The sequence below is a fragment of the Canis lupus genome, chromosome 31 (assembly GCF_011100685.1).
Source record: "Canis lupus familiaris isolate Mischka breed German Shepherd chromosome 31, alternate assembly UU_Cfam_GSD_1.0, whole genome shotgun sequence".
Lineage (NCBI taxonomy): Eukaryota > Metazoa > Chordata > Mammalia > Carnivora > Canidae > Canis > Canis lupus.
Genome location: NC_049252.1, coordinates 2,547,472 through 2,568,596, shown reverse-complemented (window position 1 = coordinate 2,568,596; position 21,125 = coordinate 2,547,472). Strand labels below are relative to the sequence as shown.

General features: G+C 32.7%; 1 protein-coding gene across 3 annotated transcripts in view; it reads left to right on the top strand.

Annotated features, from left to right (window-relative positions):
- Window positions 1-21,125, top strand: part of CADM2 (cell adhesion molecule 2) — a 1,062,630-nt gene that overhangs the window by 718,504 nt on the left and 323,001 nt on the right. For 2 of the 3 annotated variants that reach the window (XM_038581189.1, XM_038581191.1), the window contains exon 2: window positions 19,837-19,863. The exons of the other annotated variant lie outside the window; for it this stretch is intronic. In XM_038581189.1, coding sequence (XP_038437117.1) covers window positions 19,837-19,863 — 27 coding nt within the window. The remainder of the gene's footprint in view (window positions 1-19,836; window positions 19,864-21,125) is intronic. 3 annotated transcript variants of the gene reach the window in all.

Here is a 21,125-nt window from a genome sequence, read left to right as displayed (position 1 = left end):
AGACGTTTATGGCTTTCTACCTTTCTGGACTGTACATTTTTTGCTCCCTAAAAGCTATTTATTCAATAAATCCTATTTTCTTTTAATTAAAATGTATTTAGAAACCTAACTTATAGTACTAGGGATACTCATTGCCCCTAGATTTCCATTGTTCCTGGGTCTTTTCAGCGGCAATACACACATACACAAATAAATGCACACACACACACATAAACACATAAATACACACAAATCTATTTTTAAGACAAAATACATTGTCTTTATATTGATACTTCTGACTCAAATTTTGGGCTAGAGGGATTTTACTTACTGGTACTAATCTTATTCCTCCTTCTCTGTTGCCAAAAATGAGATGCAGTTTTTATTTAAGTCAACAAAAAGGCGGAAGGGAGGAGATAAGAAACTTTTGTCAGGGAGAACTTTCCTCGAATTCCAAAGAGCTAAATATCATTCAGATGATGTACAGGATTAGCCTTAAGAAAAGTGAAAATTCAGGACTTCTCTGACTATTCTAGCCTTTTCTCCACCCTGCTTCTTGATGATTAATATTCTTTTAATGAGATCAGTGTTCCACTGCTTAGATATAAAAGAGTGATAAGTACACAACTAGTATATATAACAAAATGTCAAAAGTCTATTCATATTAGGAGAATAATCAGTTTATCAAAACAAGGACAAATAACTATCAACGTTTTTTATGTTTTCATTTTTGCTTTGTTTGGTTTTGTTTATTTGTTTTAAAGTTTTTCCTGTTTTCAAATGAGGTGAAGTACCACATCTGTAGGTGAGGTAGGCTCCTACTTAAGGAGTGGTATGAAAGACATTGGAGAGTTTGAGAATTCTGAACTCAAAACTCTGATCCTCAGTTCCTGAGGCGTTTTACTGCCAATTACACATAAAATCTAGCTATAATGGGCCTACACAGTAAAGAGAAAGAGCTGACTGAAATAAAAGATAAGGATTTATATGTTTGAAAAGAAGCATTGAGTAATAATAAATAAGCTTTACAAGACTCAAAGATTTTTTCAAAATCTGTCCCTATTCATATGCAGCAGAACATGGACAACCTAGACTCCCTATCTCTCACCTCAATGCAGTCTTACACTATGCAATATAGTAAGAACATTGTCATTCAAAATTCTATGTAGGTTTTCCTGGACACCCTCTAAGTCTGCTTTTTTTTTTTTTTTTTTTAGATTTTATTTATTTATTCATGAGAGACACACACAGAGAGAGAGGCAGATACATAGGCGAGAGACAAGTGGGCTCTATGCAGGGAGCCCAATGTGGGACTCAATCCCAGAACTCCAGGATCATACCCTGGACCAAAGGCAAGTGCTCAACTGCTAAGCTACCCAGGCATTCCCTATGTCTGCTTTTTAAGAACTGCTCTACTTGTCAGTCCTGTCCAGAATAATTAATGCAGGATCTTTAATCTTTTTTTTTTAAATGAGTCATCTTGTTTTTAATAAAGCTTGAATCCTAGAAGATCCACTCATCAAAACTGAACCTTAGATGAGTCAGTACTACATAAGAGTGTACATCCACCTTGTGTATGGTGGGTGTTTTCTTCCCTTACATTTCCTTTTTATTTATTGTTTAAACATTTTTTGAGAGAGAGAGAGAGAAAGAGTGTGCACATGCATGAGCCATTGTGGTTGGGGGAGCAGAGGGAGAGGAAGAGAGAGAATCTTACGCAGGTTCTACTCTCAGAGCAGAGCCCCTGAATGGACTGGATCTTACCACCCTAAGATCATGAGCTGAGCTGAAATCAAATTGGATGCTTAATTGACTGAGTCACTCAGGTGTCCCTCTTTCCTTACATTTTATGTGTGTATTCTGGCACACGTTGTTCATTCCTGGGTTATATATAGTACTAAAAAAATTATATATATATATATATATATATATATATAAACACACACACACACACACACACATACACATAATACTCGCATTGCTTTTCAGAAATTGGTTTACCAAATGGAAATTCAGGAAGCAGTGCAAGCTATGGCCCTGAAAGGAGGGACACAAGGCATATCTAAGACACTTTGTCATCTACATCTTTTCCCTTTCTAGTTCATTTTCCATTCTATTTCTAGTTTGGCTTCAACTATGTACCATGTCAGATGTTTCAGTTTGGCTCTGGTCACAATCTCTTAGTTATCCAAGCACACATTTCTGAAAGAATCTGGCTAATCTTTTTTTTAAAGCAGGGCACTTATATTACATAGTAAGTATGATGAAGGAGAAAATGATTGATGTATATATTGATATATATCAATAACAAATATGAGTAGGGTGGGGATTTCATTTGGGGAAAGTGTCATATTCTTTTCTTCAGATGAGAGGTAAGTTGGAGGTGGGAGTCAAGCAAATTTAAATATTAAATACAAGATCTATTTGTATGGCTGTTAAGTGATATATTTACACTACTCTTTTTTTTTTTTTTTCTTTTTCCTTTTCTACTCTAATTGCAAAGTTAAAGTTTATATCACTGGTCCCTTACCTACTTTATGCTTGGAGAATTTTTTTCCCCACAAAATAAAATAAGTCACTATTAGATAAATTAGAAAGGTGCCTAAACTATTTTATATCAACTTATCTAGAGTACTTAGGTGTGCTTTTATTTTAGTGTTCTCTAAGCTGATACAAAAGGACAGGGGACATACAAACCTGTACATCATACTGTACATCATTGTACAGTCAAAAATTGGCAAGCTCTTATTTTCATCTTTTGTTTCTTTAGAGTTAAGTGCAATGCTTGATACATAGCAGGTATCTATCTTTATTATTCAGGAAACTTCTTGAGTGCCTACCAAATGCTGAGCTCTGTATGAGGAAATGGGTTCCTGATAGTGAGCAGAGAAGACAAAGCTGCCAATAAAAGGATGCCACTTCCATATGAGGTCATAAAGACTACAATAAAGATAGCATAGTTTCTGTGCCCTTACTATGTGCCAGACTCTGTTCTGTGTGCTTTATATAAATATAGATTCATTTATATTTGTATTATAATCCTATGAATCAGGTATTGTTATCATCCCATATTAGAGATGAGGAATTTAAGGCACAGAGACACAGCATATCCTCCTCAAGTTCACATCAGTAAGTGATGAGGGCTGGTATTCTAAACCTGGTGTTAAATACTTCTAGTAAGTAAATGTGCTACACGAACAGGACAAAAGATGCTACATAAGCAATTTTAATTTTAAAACATTGGTGGGGCACCTGGGTGGTTCCATACTCAGCACAAAGTCTGCTGACTTTCTCTCTCCCCCTGCCTCTCACCTCCACCTGTGTGCATCCTCTCTCTCTCCAATAAATATATCTTTTAAGATAAATAAATAAATAATAAATAAATAATAAATAAATAAATAAATACAATTGATCATCTTGCAAAAATTTAATTTTCACATTTCCATTCTTTCCATGATGATTCCTCAATTTGTCTCCGTATACAAGGGGTCAGCTCCGATTATCGGCTCTGAGCCTTTCGTTATATGACTTCTTAAACTCCACATGTTGAGATATTTAACTAGATCTTGTTCTACAGAATCTCCTGCCATTTACAGTCTTAGTTCATTAGATATTTAACAGTATGAGAAGTCTAGTCCCTAACCCCTCAAACTTCACATTTGAAAAGTCTAAGAAAAAAGAATCTAATTTAACCCTGAAAAATGTATTCTATCATTACATATGGATTTTTCCCTCAGATTTTATTTTGGTTATTTATAGTGAATCCCTTCTCATATAATTTGCTCATTGTGTCATAAAAATCTAGAAGTGTCCATGAAATATGTATAATTAGTATGACCTCAGATTTATGTCTTAAAAAATGTTGTTTAGAACTATATTCACACAAATAAGGTCCTTTTATAGATCCTTTGTCATTTTTTTTCCTTAGTAAATCTAATAATATGATTAGAGTTGCTCAGATAATCTTCTACTTCAAGGTTTTATTCATTTCTGATTCATTGTGTCTATTATTAAACCCAGCTGTTGATGTTTTTGAACAAACTGATTTCTGAATTAACTCTACATTGTATTCTGTAATAACCCCACTTCAGTATTATCATGGGTTGCTCCCAATTTTCTTTTAGATAATTAAAGCCTCTCTTTATTTCTATCCAAGTTGCCTGTTTTATTTCCCAGAACACAAGGATGTGATTTCATTCATGTTGCTCTAGGGGTCTAAAGTTGATAATCATTTTTCTACATCTGCCCTCATCAGTGTCTGCTTTCAATATACGTTGCCATATCCTTATCCCTTGGTTTTCTCTCATTAGTATTCACATTCCCACTGATATATTGTGTTTTTCTGCCACAAGCCATTCCTTGTAGTTTTCCTATAAAGGCAGTACCTTTGCATCAGAATTGTCCTAATTTCCCTCGCAGATTAGATATTCCTTATATTGACTTGTTTACAATGAGTATTTACATATGGATGCACGGGCTTCAGAATTGATGACATCTATTACTGAAATATGAAAAATATATACATTTCTCAATATCTGAATCAGCAATTCACAAGTTGGTATAGGGAGAGAAGAAAATCTAGGTCATCACAAAAAATCCTCGCTTATTTCTCTTTCATTGTCATGATGAAAAGTTGAAACGTATTAAAATTTATATATTATTTGTTAAGTCAGAACAAAGTTAAAGTGGTTTTTTTTTTTTTTTTGAATTTTATGTATTTATTCATGAGAGACAGAGAGAGAGGGAGAGAGGCAGTGTGGGACTGAACCCTGGGACTCCAGGATCACGCCCTGAACCTAAGGCAAATGCTTTAATCACTGAGCCACTTTGGTGTTCCTGTAAAAGTGGTTTAGATAATTGTCATATCCAATACATCCTAGGGGGTATTCATTTATAAAATGTCACAGTTATAATTATGTATATATATTTGAATGTATACTTATACATGTACAGGTATATTTTATATAATTTACAGGTTTATTTATATACTTTATATGAATATATAATTACTATATGATTCTTTACTAGATATTTACCCCTAAGACAACAAGATGACAATTTAAAGACTTTGTGGAATTGCTAATTCTTGGTAGCTGTGATTTAGAATTAATGTGTCCAGTGAATTATCTTAGATTTTATACATTGCCTCCTTTAGAGTACCATTTTTCTCTTCTCCAGGAAAACTATGTCATTACATAGTTTTATTGTAAAATAATAATTGAAAAGTATAGTTGATGTAGTTATGGTATTTCCATGAAGGTGAAAGTCATTATCCTTATTATATATCTGCATCACTGTTAATTAATATCTTTCTTACCTAATTATTTTACCTGAGGAATAACATCTAGGCTAAAGTTCATATACACAGAAAACAGGAAGCCACATTTTGAGATTATACAGATGAATTTAACATTATGTAGTTATATAAAAACACCATATTTTTATCTCTTGGAGATACCTAAACATCTGTACTTTCCCACAATTCTTCTAAAGCAAAAGTACAACTTACTTTAGCTTACTTAGTATTTTTAAAACAATTTATCAGTATGGTTTGCCTTTTAAAGAATAAGGTTTCCTTCATTCTTATTTTAAGTTTTCTAAGCTTCATGCACTTAAAAAGAATTAGAACTAAAATATCAGTAATCTAGATTTTCCTCTTTCTTGTCAATATTCCCCACTCATGTGACATATAGCATAAGAATCACCATAATCAGGTAGAGTAGGAGAATGAGATTATAGTTATTTTCTGCTTTTAGAATTTCAGATATTTGAAGATGTGAGCAGAGGTTGGGTGCTGATATCTGATGTCTACAAATTTCCTGTACACTACCTGGGGCGTCATACATTTTCTTCTACAAATATCTCAAATGTCTTTAGTACATAGAAAGATAGAAATACAAAGATAAAAATTAACTTTTACAGCCATAATGACAATTCAGGGTGAAAGTACAATCTTTGCTGTTTTTCTTAATATTATTGAGGACGCAAATAAATAGACTTAGTATTTTCAGAATAAGATTGAGTATATGGATTGGCCCAACAAACACACAGGCTGCATGTAAAGAAATAGAAAAATAAGGTTGACTGTGTGGGACAATTTAAATCATTAGAATTCTTGTGTAGTGTTCTACTACCGTTCTTTCTGGCCTTTGGATTCTAGCCTTTTGCCTCTTGCCATTATCAATTTTCATCTAAAACAGTCTATCTAAAACAATCTTTCAATATGTGTTACCCAATGATATTTATTTTAGTCAATGAGATCTAGAAAATAAGTTATAACACCCATTCATAAGCTTTAGTAAAAAATTTGGTCTCCACATGGTTGAGGCCTTTCAAAGAGTATTATAACATTGCCAAACATGTGATATTTTTAAACTCAATTTTGTCTTTTTTAGTTTATAATCTCCACCAATGACTCCAGTTCTCACTATCCAAGACCAAGAATTAAGTTGATGAGTGACAGCCACTTGTTCTGAACTAAATGGCAATCAATATTTTCACCTGTTCCGAAACATATTTTTTAGTTTAAATTTGAACCAAAGAAATTGTTTTTGACAATTTCTTTTGGCATTCAAGCAGGTTAAAATTCTCTCTCCTCTTCTGTAAATGTCAGTGAAAAATGTCAACTTTGAACCAATGACACTATATTACACTCTTTGTGTGTTTTGCTGCTTTACATACAAGGTTTTTCTTATAGTTTATTTCTCCCTAAGAGGCGGCACTTTGTTAATATGGCTGTGTACAATTTCCTGACAAGTGCTGAACCTACGCTAACAAAAAATGGTTCTTATTTATGATGTGTCAAATTACTGTTCTGAGAGTAGACCTTTTAGGTTGCATTCAGCCTTTAATTTGACTGAATTTAAATGGCATAAAATGCCTTTTAGTTGGGCCTTGGCTGGCATATTATATATCTCATTTCAATGAAAAACATTCACATGCAAATACGGTTTGTTTGGAGTGAGGACAAATGCGACTATCATGACTGATGAAGGCTTTTGATCACAGTTCTACCAACTGAAACCTTGAAAAAAGAAGAGGCTATTTGGACTGGCATCTGCAATCCCATGAATTATTTAGTTCACATTATTCATAAATCTCTTTGAAGAGGAGGTTTTATGAGGTTTTAAGGAGGAGTAGTCATAGCTGCATTGCCAGCTCCAGTGTATGCTGTAAGTGCCTGCCTGCATAGGAACGTATCCTTTAAGTGTTCCATAGCCTGTAAAGTGTGTCACCTGAGGATTCTAGCAAGTTAATCTCTGAGAAATGGAATCTGATGCCCACCTCTTCCTTGCTCCATCTACCACTGAGTCTAATTATTTTAGGAAAAATGGAGTAAGCATAAAAGCCGTTCACACAGATTGTGAGTAGAGGTGGATAGATTACACCAACAGAACAGGTATTATCTAACCCAGCTCTATAGCAGAGCAAGCTAAAAGCTCTCCTTCCTTCAACACCATGACCCCTCTGTTCTCCCTACCTGTGCAATGATGCAGCTGCCTGGAAGGACCACTTTCCTCTCTTGGTCCAGACTTCCAACCAACTTTGTTCAGCTGGTGAAATAATTTTTCTAAGGTGTAATCCCACTGCTAATGACAAAACCTAGTTTTACATTCAGTTTCTTTGGAGTTACTTCTTTACATATTTGTTTCCTTTTCTAAAAGATCTTGTAGGAATCACACTGTTTGTTCCAGAGCAACATCATCCCTGGAATTTATAGGGCATGTTTAATAGATGGCTGTTAGATTATCTTGACTTGAATTACCTTTCAAAGGTATGCCCTAAATGGAACAATGGATATGTCTTATATTGTTTCCAGTTTTTATTAAGGACTGGAACTTCAAAATCATTTCCCAATTTGATACCATGGGAAGTTTAATACTGGTTGCACTTTAGGAAAAATATCCTATTGGGGGTCTTCCATTGGCTTTCAGCTGGCACAGGGGAGTGACTCATGTTCAGAATGAGTTTCAGAGTATGAATCACAACACATAATTTCCTCATTTAAATTTTTAAGTAGTGCTTTAGAGTTTCAAAATTAATGGACAGTTTCAGCTTATACTGCTGAATAGCTCTTTCCCTCTATTTACAGTGCACAGTATTTGAAAGTCAACGCTGGGAAGGAAGTCAGACCAGATAACCTTTAATGGTACCTTCTAACTGTGAGATTCTCTGATTTTCTGAAATCATCCCAGGTGGGATTTTAGGCTTACCAGTAGATTCAAGCAACCTGAATAAATTTACTTATAGTTTATTTAATGAGAACTGATTTTATTTTTTTCTCTAAAATATATTTTCATGTAAAATGTTAGGACTTCTCTACATGTTTATTAATATGTACATAGAAAATAGTTTGTGAAATTATGAAAAATAGCAGTACAACACAAACAATTTCTTTCTTGGTTAGTTGGATTATTGTTCCATAGATAAGAGGAACCAGTACCTAGGTAGTGAAAGTCAGGGTGTAGGACAGGAAAAGCCCCAGTGTTAGGAGTTGGAAGATTGGAACCTTCTCGATTCCTTTCTTGAGTAGCTGGGTTTTGCTGAGAAAATCTGTTCTATCCCTCAAGCCTTAATTTCCACATACAATTTGGAATTAACAGTGTCTGACCTCAGAGTTTCTTTGTGAAACCTGTACTTTTTTAAAGTATTTACTTACTTTTTTAACTCTGACATTCATTAATTTCAACCTCATAAAATTGAGTAAAACATTGTCAGGGAAACGATCTTAAGAATTCAATTTCATTTAGTGAAGTTTTTGTTCTTGTAGCTTTCTTATCTTTTCAAATTTGCATCTTAAACCAGTTTGGTATGTTTGAATATATCTTTCATTCAATGTGATTACTTAAAAAGTCAGTACTGAAATTGTTACTTTTTTTTTTCATTGTGAATGTGGGTATCACAGACTTCAAAGTAGAATGTACCAGCTTTAAAAAACAGTAATAATAATGACATCTCTTTTAACAGATATTTTATTAAAATATGAGCTGTTCCATATTATGATTATTTTACAAGTAGATATTTAAAACTTTATAATTAGCAGTATTTGGCATATCAAATGAACATGTTTACCAGTTGAGATTATCTTACAAGCCAAAACCAGCAGCTAACTTACCTGAGGCACTGTACGAAGTAATCGTCCCGCCTGCACTCAGTAGCAATCTGACATTCTGACAAAATGAGAATTCAGAGGATATTTCTGTATGCTTGCATTCATCATAAAGTATCTTGTCCCTTTCTTGAATGACAAAGCTTATTCTAAACAGCATCATTTGGCTAAATCTTCAAACTGCCCGAACTAATGTAAAAATTAAAAAATAATACTTTTTTTTGTAAGTAGATCTTAATATATATTTTATTACTTTGTAACTTTTTGCTAGCCTTTCTCCTAACATATTTGCACTATTCTAGATATAAAAGACAGACAGTTCATGACATTCTAAGATATTTGTAACCTGATTGCTTCCACCTGTGAAATACAGCATGGCTTATTTAGTACATTGTAATTATGTATTTTGTAATTACAAGAGTTTTCATCTCGCTGCAACACTTTCGGGCATGTTGTCATCATATTTTCAGAACAGACATTCTTTGAAGTAGCTTACTCCCAAGATTATTTTGGGCAGAATTAATGATAAACTTCTAAAGCAAGTTTCCACAAAGCTGGTGTGTAGAAGATGCTGCATGTACACCAAACAGACTTTCTGAAACTGAACCAAGACCATTTTTCCATTCTACCTCCACATAACTAGATCAATGTCACCTATTGACATTTTACCAATTGAGACAGACTATATTGGGAAGTTCCTTTCTTCCAAGTATTGAAATAATGTGAGTGATAATACTCCATTCAGAGAATATTTAACTCAAAAAAGTCCAGCTTATTTTTCAATTACTATACATATTTATTGGCTATAGTTGATACAGAAATCTGGGTCATGTTGATTTTTTAATGTTGGTTTTTAAATTAATTTTATATAATACTTCTAAAATTAATCAAAAATTCATCTTTAAAAATATCTAATTCCCCTCAGGTGAGCCAGATTATGATGTATTTAATTTACTTTGTGTGTGTGTGTGTCTTAAAAAATAGTGAGACCCTCATCATATCTCTGAGAAATGTCATCAATATTGTTCTTGTTTTGTAGGTTTCACATCTAGATGTAGTCATAGTATATTCTCAATTGCTCATCTTTGTTATCATGCTTTAAATAAAAGTTCATCAAATCTCCCAAACCACAATCTATACCTTAAAATTCATGTTATGAGTAACATTACTACATCAATCAAAGAAAAATAGTAATATTTTTTGACCCAGAGAGTTACATAGCAGGTAACGAAAATTTTCTGGAAAATGAATTATAAAAAAAATCACCAACTATATGAATATAAAATAAAAATGTTAAATAGAAGGCAAAGGCAAAGAAGCAAGAAAAGAAGCTGCTAAGGTTCTCCATTAGACCCACTGCACTCACATATCAACAGCCAAGTATTTACTCACCTATCTACAATTGATTCAGTAATCTGATTTAATCTCCTGTCACTTATAAAGGCTATAAGAAAAAAAAATAGCATCTATGAGTCAGAAAGTCTTGATTATATGACGTAACAGTGAAAACTGTTAGAGATTAAAGAATTTGAAAGTGACATTTCTAAATGATCACACTCCCTGCATTTGGTTTATGGAAGTGATGTACTATAAATAGGCATGTAAAGAGGCCTTAAATTAGCATGCCTTAAATACTGAATGTATGTTAAGTGTGTGTATTCTGGGTCTGAGCTCTTTTCCTGAGGATACTTAATTTTAGGGAATCATGATCCTACCTGAAGTATACCTCAGGATTAGACAAGAGAGGCAACAGTGGCTGTGCACAGTATTCTGGAAGTTACCTTTCACCTTGCAGGAACTCCTTATTGGGGTGACTTGGGGCGATAACAAGTATTTCTTGATCATATGCTCATGCATGGAGGGGCTTGACTTTTCCAGCTACGCTAAAATGATTATCTTTGGATCCCCTGGGAATTGAGCAAGTTACCTGAACTATGCTGGAGCAGATTAGATAGATTCCTTTGAATTATTCCTAACCATATCTTCCATTTGCACAGCTTTTCCAGAATTAACCCATTATCTGGTGATTAAGAGTTAGGGAACAATGAGTCTGAGTTCTTCATAACTCTTTGCTGGAATGCTATAGGCAAATCAGCACATGGTTCTGAATTGCACATCCCTCTCTATACATCTTCCAAAAAATGTCTTATGAAAATATTTGACTATTTTTGTCAAATATCTTTTCTGTTTCTGTCCCTTGACCCATCTCTTGTCACTGCTTTCCTTGAGCTGAAACTATAAACCGCTGAATCAGTATAAGGCCCTGGTGGTACCGATCCTCTCTGCCTTCGCATCAATGAAGACCAGTCATCCATTACAATTGCAAAACTGTTGTAAGTCAATGAATGTGTTGACTAGACGATACTGTTTCTCTAATTGACAACCATTCTTTACATTAATCCAGAGTCCAGCAGTTATTCTTCCTAGATGGAAATAAAAGTATAATAATTGCCAGTGGTATAATAAGAAATGAATAAACTGTTATATGTGCATATGATCACACAAAATTATTACATAATATTGTATTCTGGGTACATACACCTGCACTAATATACACACATATTGTCAATAGAGAATGGTTATGTCATATAATATTCCCATAGCATCTTCTGCCTTAGAATGTAAATGTAAATGTCATACTATTAATGGTTGTATATGACAATTAGAAAACGTTAGTGGCTCAGAAAGGATTCAAACAAGCACCTATAGTTGTTTTACAATTTTACCATTACGGTTTATGAGCATAAAATAATCATTTACTTTGCATATGTTTAAATTAGTAAAATAGGATACATTTTAAGTTAAATTATTGAGTAAAAAATTCTAAGTAGAGTAGTAATTTAATAGGAAAAAAACCTGAAAATAAATTTATCCCTTAAAGTGAATCACTGAGGAGCTGGGGAATACTAATCTCCAAGAACCTACTTTGTTCCAGTTGTAGATTTAGGTTATTATAAAATAGCTTCCTGGTTTGGTAACATAGACATAAAATATAACTTCAAAGGATAGCTATGTACTTTATTTATTGAGAACCTTTTATTCTGGTAGTGCCTCAAAGCTTTCATAATAATATATGACTGATACATCTAAGGGTTTGCATTTATTTTATAGTCTCTTCTAGAGGCATGAGTTTGAGTCTAATTTTTTACAAAGCCTTGAAAACTTATCCTTATTCCTATCACAGTGAAAGTCATAAGCCTACAGGGAAGTATGGAATATAGCATAAGAAAAAGAGATTTATAAATTAGTAGTGACTCATGAAGTTTAAAGAGATTTTTGAGAGCAAAAGAAATAAATATAGAATAGGGGAGTGTAAATATTTTATAGGTAAACTATCACTGCTAGAAGAATGGAAACAGAGAGAAAAAATACAAAATAACAGTTATTTTGATATGTATAATTAACTTAATATTTATAGACCGAGGAAACATGGAAAAGAAATAATTACATAGATTCCTTTATTCTCAAAATATGCATGGATAAAGTAGTTACAAGTTCAAAATAAGCCTCTGTAGAAGTGAAATGGATATTTCATAGAGGAAATTAATGTGTTCTACATGTTAAAGACTACATTTCATAATCCAAAATTATTTCAATGGAGCCTGTTAGCCTTACACATACCATAAATAATTTATTCACATGATAAACTGACCACATTTAATATAAAAAATAAATAGGCAATATCGTGCTGTTTTATATACACTATTATATTTAATCATATTATAAGAAAAGTGGTATTGAGAAATGATAATATTTAAAACAGAAATAAGCCCAGATATTTAACTATTTTTTTTGATATTTAACTATTTTAAAGATTTTTAAAGACTTTTTAATTACCAGAAATTTTTAAAAAATATTTATTTATTTACTCAGAAAGAGAAAGAGGCAAAGACATAGGCAGAGGGAGAAGCAGGCTCCATGCAGGGAGCCTGACGTGGGACTCGATCAGGGATCTCCGGGATCACACCCCAGTCTGCAGGCGGCGCTAAACCACTGCGCCACCGGGGCTGCCTTAATTATCAGAAATTTTAATCATGAACAAAAATAAAGAGAAAATATAATAAGGAAGATGCATCCCAAGATTACTTTGAAAATAATCCAGGCAAATCATTTTTATAAATGTTTAATTTTATAAAAAGATAATGACTTAAAAACATGATCAAATAGTATAATCCCATCTCAATATTATGAATAATTTCTTAACATCATAAAATATCCAGTGCTTAGATCAGGATCCAAAGTAGTTTGTACATGGCAGTTATTTTGGTATGTCCCTGAGATTCCTTTTTCAATTTTTTTCTCCTTTTTTTTTTTTTTCTTTTTTGCCATGGAGTATATTTGCTAAAGGAGCCAAATGCCAAAATTGCTTCTAATTGCATCGATTTGATGGGGTTTTGTTTCGTTTTGTTTTGTTTTTGTCCCCTGTTTTTCTTGGACATTGGAAGTTCAGTGTAGAGGCATAATCCCATCCAAATTTGATTATTTTGACAACAAAACAAAACAAACAAACAAAAAACCACCTTTCTTAAATGGCATTGTGTCCTTCCATGGGAAAGGTATATAACGTTTGGTAATCTCCCTTTTAACGATGATAGCACAAATGGTGGTAGCTGCCTACATATGAGAACTTGTTAGGGACTATAGAATGGTGATTTTCAATTTCTATCACTTCCTCTTCATTCACTGTCTGGTTTATTTGTATGAAGGGAAATTTCCACCCATCAAATATTTGGTTACTTTGCAGTATAACTTCTTTAGCAGATATATCTTTCTCAAGCAATTTTTTTTTTTTTTTTTTTTTTTTTTTTTTTTTTACTATTTCCTACTATAAAATTTGTGTGGTTGAGAAAGAAAAAACTTGTGAAGGAAATTAGATTCTGTCACATGTTTTCAAGTCTTCAAATTCTAATGAGCCTTAGAGGAAAATTCTAATGTTTAGACCATGTTAGTTGATAGCTAAGAAAGATGTTATTTAAAATAAATCTCAAGTGATTAGTGAAAGAACGTGTTTAGTTTTGTGTTGGATGATTGAAGAAAAAAAAAATGAGAAAAGGGGAAATGTAGGTGGTTATCTAGACCTGAAAATGCAATTATTTAAATTTCCATAACTTGAAAGACTGTACAAATGTGTTAAGTATCTAATAAAGTAAATGTACTAGTGCTTTCCCTTCTCAAATCAGTGTGATTCCCTTCTTTGTAAAAAGGAATCAAACTCACATGTATTGACTAGCACTACTACATTGCTATACTGTATCTAATGACTGCATTTTGATGTAGCAGATTTTAACATATATGTGTTAATCCAGCCTGGCGTTTTTGATGTAAATTTGTGAATAGTTTTGTGACCTAGGAAAAGTAATTTATCCTCTCTGGATCTCAGTTTTGTAATATTTTAGATCTCTTGGTTTTCACTGTATTTCTTCTAGAAAGTAGTGGCAGTGTGTTCTCTTTTATTTTTACAATTTGAACATATATATGAGTAACTTTTTAATGTTTAAAAAATTATATTGCATAGTATCAATCAGTGGCAATTAATTTTGTTTATTTTGTTTTGTTCCATTGCAGATAAATTTGGGGCAAGGGAAACATCTAATATATCTGAATATGAAGTCATAGATGTTAGTAACCTCTTTCTCCTTAGAAAGTCTAAACACTTTTTTAAGCTCATGGATTCCCTATTAAGAAACAATGATCCTTTATCTATAAATTTGCTTATGAAAGGAAGAATACCAAACACTAGGTTAAAATATCAAAATATTTCAAAAAAAAAACAAAACTACATAATCTTGAAATGAAAAGATCCACACTACTTTAGCATTAGCTCTCTGTGAATAAATACCAGTAATATCCTTGCTATCTATTTACTAAATGCTTTGTTGCTAATTTTTCAGCAAACATTTCTACATGTCACCACAAATTCAATATATTCAATACTATTTAATAATAAAATATATCACCCTTTGTTACGACAGTAAATCTTAAAATAAGAAGTAGGGATTAAAAGAATATGTGACTAGGTGATGTCAATTTTGAAGTAAGTAAAATTTATCTAATCTCCCCTGAGTAGGCCCTCATACCCTATTTATAGTTCTTGAACTTCATTTTAAGAAACACTGTCTTAGATTCACAAAATACTTTGCAAAATTATTAGGGATATCTTTCAGATAGAAAATAAAGTGATTCAGTGTAACCAAATTATTACCATATTCAACTATTTGTATTCTTACTTTTTTATCATTTATACTGGAGGTTCTAAAGATGAGTCTTATTAATATAATACCTAATATTCACTAACTATTCAGCAATCATATATAAATAGCTGTGATAGTTCTATTAACATTCCCACTTTTCTTCAAAAGCTATATACCCAAGTTTTCACATTATTAATATAATAGTAGTTACAAATTTAATATTTAACTAATCATCTCTGCAAAAATAGTATGAACAACTATAATGTTACACTTACAAATTGCTGCTTTTAGTATAAATGTGAGAAATGTGGATGTCATATCTAAAACTTCTCTCTGGTCAAAAGTACCTTCATTTTCTTTCTTTTTATTTTAACTATGAAAGTTAAAATTGCATTTTTAAGATAATTTACAGTCACTTTTGGGTGGTGTGCAATGTGCACTTTACAATTGACTTATAATTGGGCTATGCTGACAATGGAAAATCTTACAAGTATTGAACATGACATTTATGGCAGTGCTGCTGTCATCTTGGCTTCTTTTATTGAATATGCAGAGAATTATAATTGGGCTAACAAGCCTGGTAGCCTGGACTCTTTCCAATTATATTAACCAGCCTAGTCGAGTATTAGCTGCCTGAACACACAGAAACAGGCATATAGCTTTTGTTTTCCTTTCTATTCTATGTTGGTTTTTACCCAATATTTAGGAATACAATCATCTGCCCTCATTTAATGTTTGAGAACTCTCAATAATTTACCTCCACTAAGAAAAGTAAAGATTATCCTTTTCTATTTTTATTTATCTTTTTATTTAATTCAATACAAATCTTTGTGAATATTGGCTGTACATGTTACATATTAAATTCCAATTATGGTCTCAAATATTTCTAAGGGTATTTGATAATTTTTCTTTCAATTCATGCTAAAGATTTTCGGTGATAAATTTGAATATGAAGCAAAATTTCTCTTCATATGAACAAATAAACACTGGTGCATTGAAATATTTTCTTTGGAATTGAGGCAAATAACTTTTTGCATATTCTAACAATGTGTTTCTGCTTTGTTCAGTCTTAAAAATAATACAAAAGAGGAAAATAATTCTTAGTGATTAGAATTTTGAAATCTACCAAACTTCTACCAAGAAACTAAAAACTGAATTTTAATTGAGCAACGTATAGTAAGAAAAGTTAAATGCAGCAGTTTAAAAGAATCAAGGGAGTTTGTAATGTACCATTTATTTGAAACACTGGATTCTATTGTTTTCTTTACCTTTTTTTCTCTTTTTCTGGTTTCTTCTTATTTTAGAGCATTCAGTAGACTTGTGCATTTCTTCTCCAAAGAATCCCAATTCTTCCATCTGCAATATTTAAAGTCTTCATCTTTGTCAGTTTTTTTTGTCTTTTCTGAATAGAATTATGAAAACAACCCACAGATCTCCCCTACAGAAACAAAACGCCACTATAATACATAAGGGACACGACATAGGGTGTGCGTTGCAGTATTGTTAGTAGCAGAAAAAATACTTTACGAAGCACCTGATTGTTTATCAATAGGGAAATAGTCTCACATTCATAGAGCCTATGGGAAAATATGTAACTGTTAAAATAGTGAATAGAATGCCATGCATCAACCTGGAATATGTGAAGGAAAACAGACTGCAAAGTAATGTGTATGATCCTGTTTGGGGAAACAACATGCACAGAATATGTATGTCACTGGCTTTTATAAGAATTGCAATATTTATTTTCCACCAATAGAAAACTGTTTAGAGATATCTAATTATGCCTTGCATCTACAAGTCTTCCTTTGAACAAGAAAGTTGCTCCTGTATGACTCCTCTAATTTCCTCATTAAGTTTTACTTCTGCCCCAAATAGTGTTTGCCACTAGATAAAAATAAATCAAAATTTCTACCTCCTAATGGGAATAATGCCATTCAAAGTAATGGAGTTTTCTAGTTTTATATCTATGTGGTCAACCAAATATCAAAATGCTAAATTACAAGTATCAAATAGCCAAATTCTAATGAATCATGCGATTTTGATTTGGCTCTGTAGATTTGATATTTGCAGTTCAGTTGGCAACTCAGTGCCTTAAATTCCAACCTTAGATCACAGATTTTGAAATCAGACATAGCTAGGATCAAATCCCAAATTTGCTTCTTTCCAGCTGTGTCGTAGTCAGCAAGTAATTTGACTTTTCTAAGTCCCAGTTACTATATATGTAAGACAAGATAAAACTTACTTTTTTTTCTCCAAATTTTTATTTAAATTCTAGGTAATCAACACATAGTGCAATATTTGTTATTGCAAGAGTAGAAATCAGCGATTCATTACTAACATAGAGGACCGAGTGTTCATCATAACAAGTGCCCTCCTTAATACCTATCGCCCATCTATTCCATCCCCCACCCACCTCCCTTCATTAACCCTCAGCTTGTTCTCTATCTTTAAGAATCTCATATGATTTGTTTCCCTTTTTCTTTTCCCCCTCCCATCTGTTCATCTGTTTCTTAAATTCCATGTATGATTGAATCATGTTATTTGTCTTTCTCTGACTTATTTCACTTAGCATAGTACACTCCAGCTCCATCCACATCATTGAGAATGGCAAAATTTCATTCTTTTTGATGGCTGAGTAATATTCCATTATAATATATATATATATATATATATATATATATATATATATATATACTACTTTTTTATCCATTCATCAGTCAATGGACATTTGGGATTTTTCCATAGTTTAGCTGTTGTTTATAATGTTGCCAAAAAAGTCATGGTGCATGTATGCCTACAAATCTGTATTTTTTTATCCTTTGGGTAAATATCTAGTAGCACAATTGCTAGATTATAGGGCAGTTCTATTTTTACCTAACCTCCATACTGTTTCAGAGTGGTTGTACCAGTTTGCACTCCCACCAACAATGCAAGAGGATTCTCCTTTCTCTGCATCCTTACCAACACCTGTTGTTTTCTGGATTGTTAATATTAGCCATTCTGACAGGTGATAGGTGTTAGGTGATATCTCATTGTAGTTTTGATTTATATTTCCCTGATGATGAGTGATGTTGAGCATCTTTTCATGTGTCTATTAGCCATCTCTATGTCCTCTTTGGTAAAAATGTCTATTCGTGTCTTCTGCCCATTTTTTAATTGGATTCTTTGTTTTTTGGATGTTGAGTTTGATACATTTTTTTAAATAGATTTTAGATGCTAACCCTTTATCAGATGTGTCATTTGTAATCTTCTCCCATTCCAAAAGTTGTCTTTTAGTTTTGTTGATGATTTTCTTCACTCTGCAGAAGATTTTTATCCTAATGATGTCCCAATAGTTCGTTCAATTTTGCTTTTATTTCCCTTGTCTCCGGTGATATATCTACTAAGAAGTTGCTATGGCTGAGGTCAAAAGGTTGCTGCCTGTATTCTCCTCCAGGGTTTTCATGGTTTCCTAACTCACATTTAGGTCTTTCATCCATTTTGAATTTATTTTTGTGTATACTGTATGAAAGTGGTCTAGTTTCATTCTTCTGTATATTGCTGTCCAGTTTGCCAACACCATTTGTTGAAGAGATTTTTTCCATTGGGATTACTTCCTGCTTTGTCAAAGATTAGTTGAACATAGAGTAGTGGGTCCATTTCTGGGTTCTCTGTTTTGTTCTATTGATCAATGTGTTTTTGTGCCGGTATCATACTGTCTTGATGACTATAGCTTGTAATATGATTTGAAGTCTGGAATCATGATGCCCCAACTTTCCTTTTCTCTTTCAGGATTGCTTTGGCTTTTTGTTTTTTGTTTTTTGTTTTTTGTTTTTTGTTTTTTGTTTTTGTTTTTTGTGATTCCAGACAAATTTTAGGATTATTTTTTCTAGCTCTGTGAAAAATGCTGGTGGAATTTTGATACAGATTGCATTAAATGTGTAGATGGCTTTGGGTAGGGGAGACATTTGAACAATGTTTGTTCTTCCAATCCATGAGCATGGAATGATTTTCATTTCATTGTGTCATCTTCAATGTATTTCCTAAGTATTCTAGTTTTCAGAGTACATAACTTCTTAAAGTTGTCATTATTAAGTAGCAGATGTGTGGAAAATACTCAACCTCAGGTTCTGGCATTTAGTAAGCACTCAATAATTGTCAGGAAACTTCTGGGTTAGATATTAATTGTTAAGTAATATAAAATATATTTAAATTATATGCGAGTATTTCTTTAATTGAATTAACTAAAGTTAAGATGGACATAGAGAAAGAAAAGATTTACAATCCTTAAGTAATTTATGTAGTCCTTATGGTGTTTGGGATTTGCACTGTGTGTCTCCTATCTATTTTACTCTTTCTTATTCAAAGACTTTAATCATATACTAACAAAATATAACCAAATGTCATTTTCTTAATTATAGATTCTATTCATCTGAAGTATGTTGATTAAGTAATCAGAAATATTATCTTTTTAGGCTTTAACTAATAGTAATAACATATCTCTTTTTCCTACTAGACACTCTGTCTAATATCTAATGTTTATTTTCTTCTTCTTGTGCAATCTTTCCTTGGAACCAGCGGCTGCTTCAAAGAATAAAGTTAAAGGTGAGCTCCTATCCATTCTGCATGACTCATCATGATTCATTTTTCTACTCAAACATCTAAGCCCTCTTAATTGATGGAGCCAATTCTGTTGTAATAATGCTAGTTCAGTGTGCTGATGTTAGCCATAAATTCCTACAGATATAAATATATATTATTTCAAGTATTTGGTTTCTGGTATACGTCTATATTTGCATGTTTGTAAGTTTGTTTTCTTGTTTTACTTCTCACTTTATTCCAAGTGGAATATGATGCTTTTGTGCACCAACATTGTGCACAAACATGTGCCTGTGATCTTAGTTTCCTTGATAAAATTGTGAATTGGAAAAAAAAAAAGCATAAAATAAAGATGATAGAAAGTCTTGAAAGTAAACAAGCCTTCATAGAATTATGTGAAAAGAAAAAAATCCTCTAAAAAATGATTATTATATACAATACATTTCTATTTGACTTTTCTTCCATTTCCTAGTTGCATTAAGTTTGTATTTGCTGGAATTCTGGGAATATAATTTCATAAGTGAGGATGTGCTTGTGTAATGCCAGAATATCTCCCTTAAAGGAAAAAAGACTTTTGGCTCAATGTGTTGTTATGGCTTTGAAAAATATTCAAAATATATAGATACTTTGTCATAGGTTTATAGTTTATATGGTGTGATTTTTATGCTCTCAAGAGCAATCTGCATATTTATTTTTTCTCCTTTTTGCATAGCAGATATATTTATTTTTTATCCTTCATTTATCTTTCAAATATTTTTCATTTATAGAGGAAAACTGCATTTACCTTATTGGACATATACCTATTATTTTTAGTTTCCTCATCTACAAAATATAAACAATAAAGCCTTTAAAAGGTGGTTGTGAAGATTGAATCAGGTGAAGTATGTAAAACAGTTGGAGACTTCCTGCTGCTACTCTCATTTTATTTTATTTTATTTTTAAAGATTTATTTATTCATTCATTCATTCATTCGAGACACAGAGGCAGAGACACAGGCAGAGGGAGAAACAGGCTTCCTGCGAGGAGCCGCATGTCTGGGACTCGATCCTGGGACTCCAGGGTCATGACCTGAGCCCAAGGCAGACGCTCAACCCCTGAGCCCCCCAGACATCCTGCTACTCACATGTTAAACTACGCTGGCTTCCCTTGCTTTTCACAAGCAAACCTCCCTGTGGAGAGTTTTGGGACCCCGCAGTGTTTAGTATGCCCAGCCTACTGTGGCACTGCATGTGCTCCGGAGGAACAAGTCGGGAGTTTTGTCTCCTTCA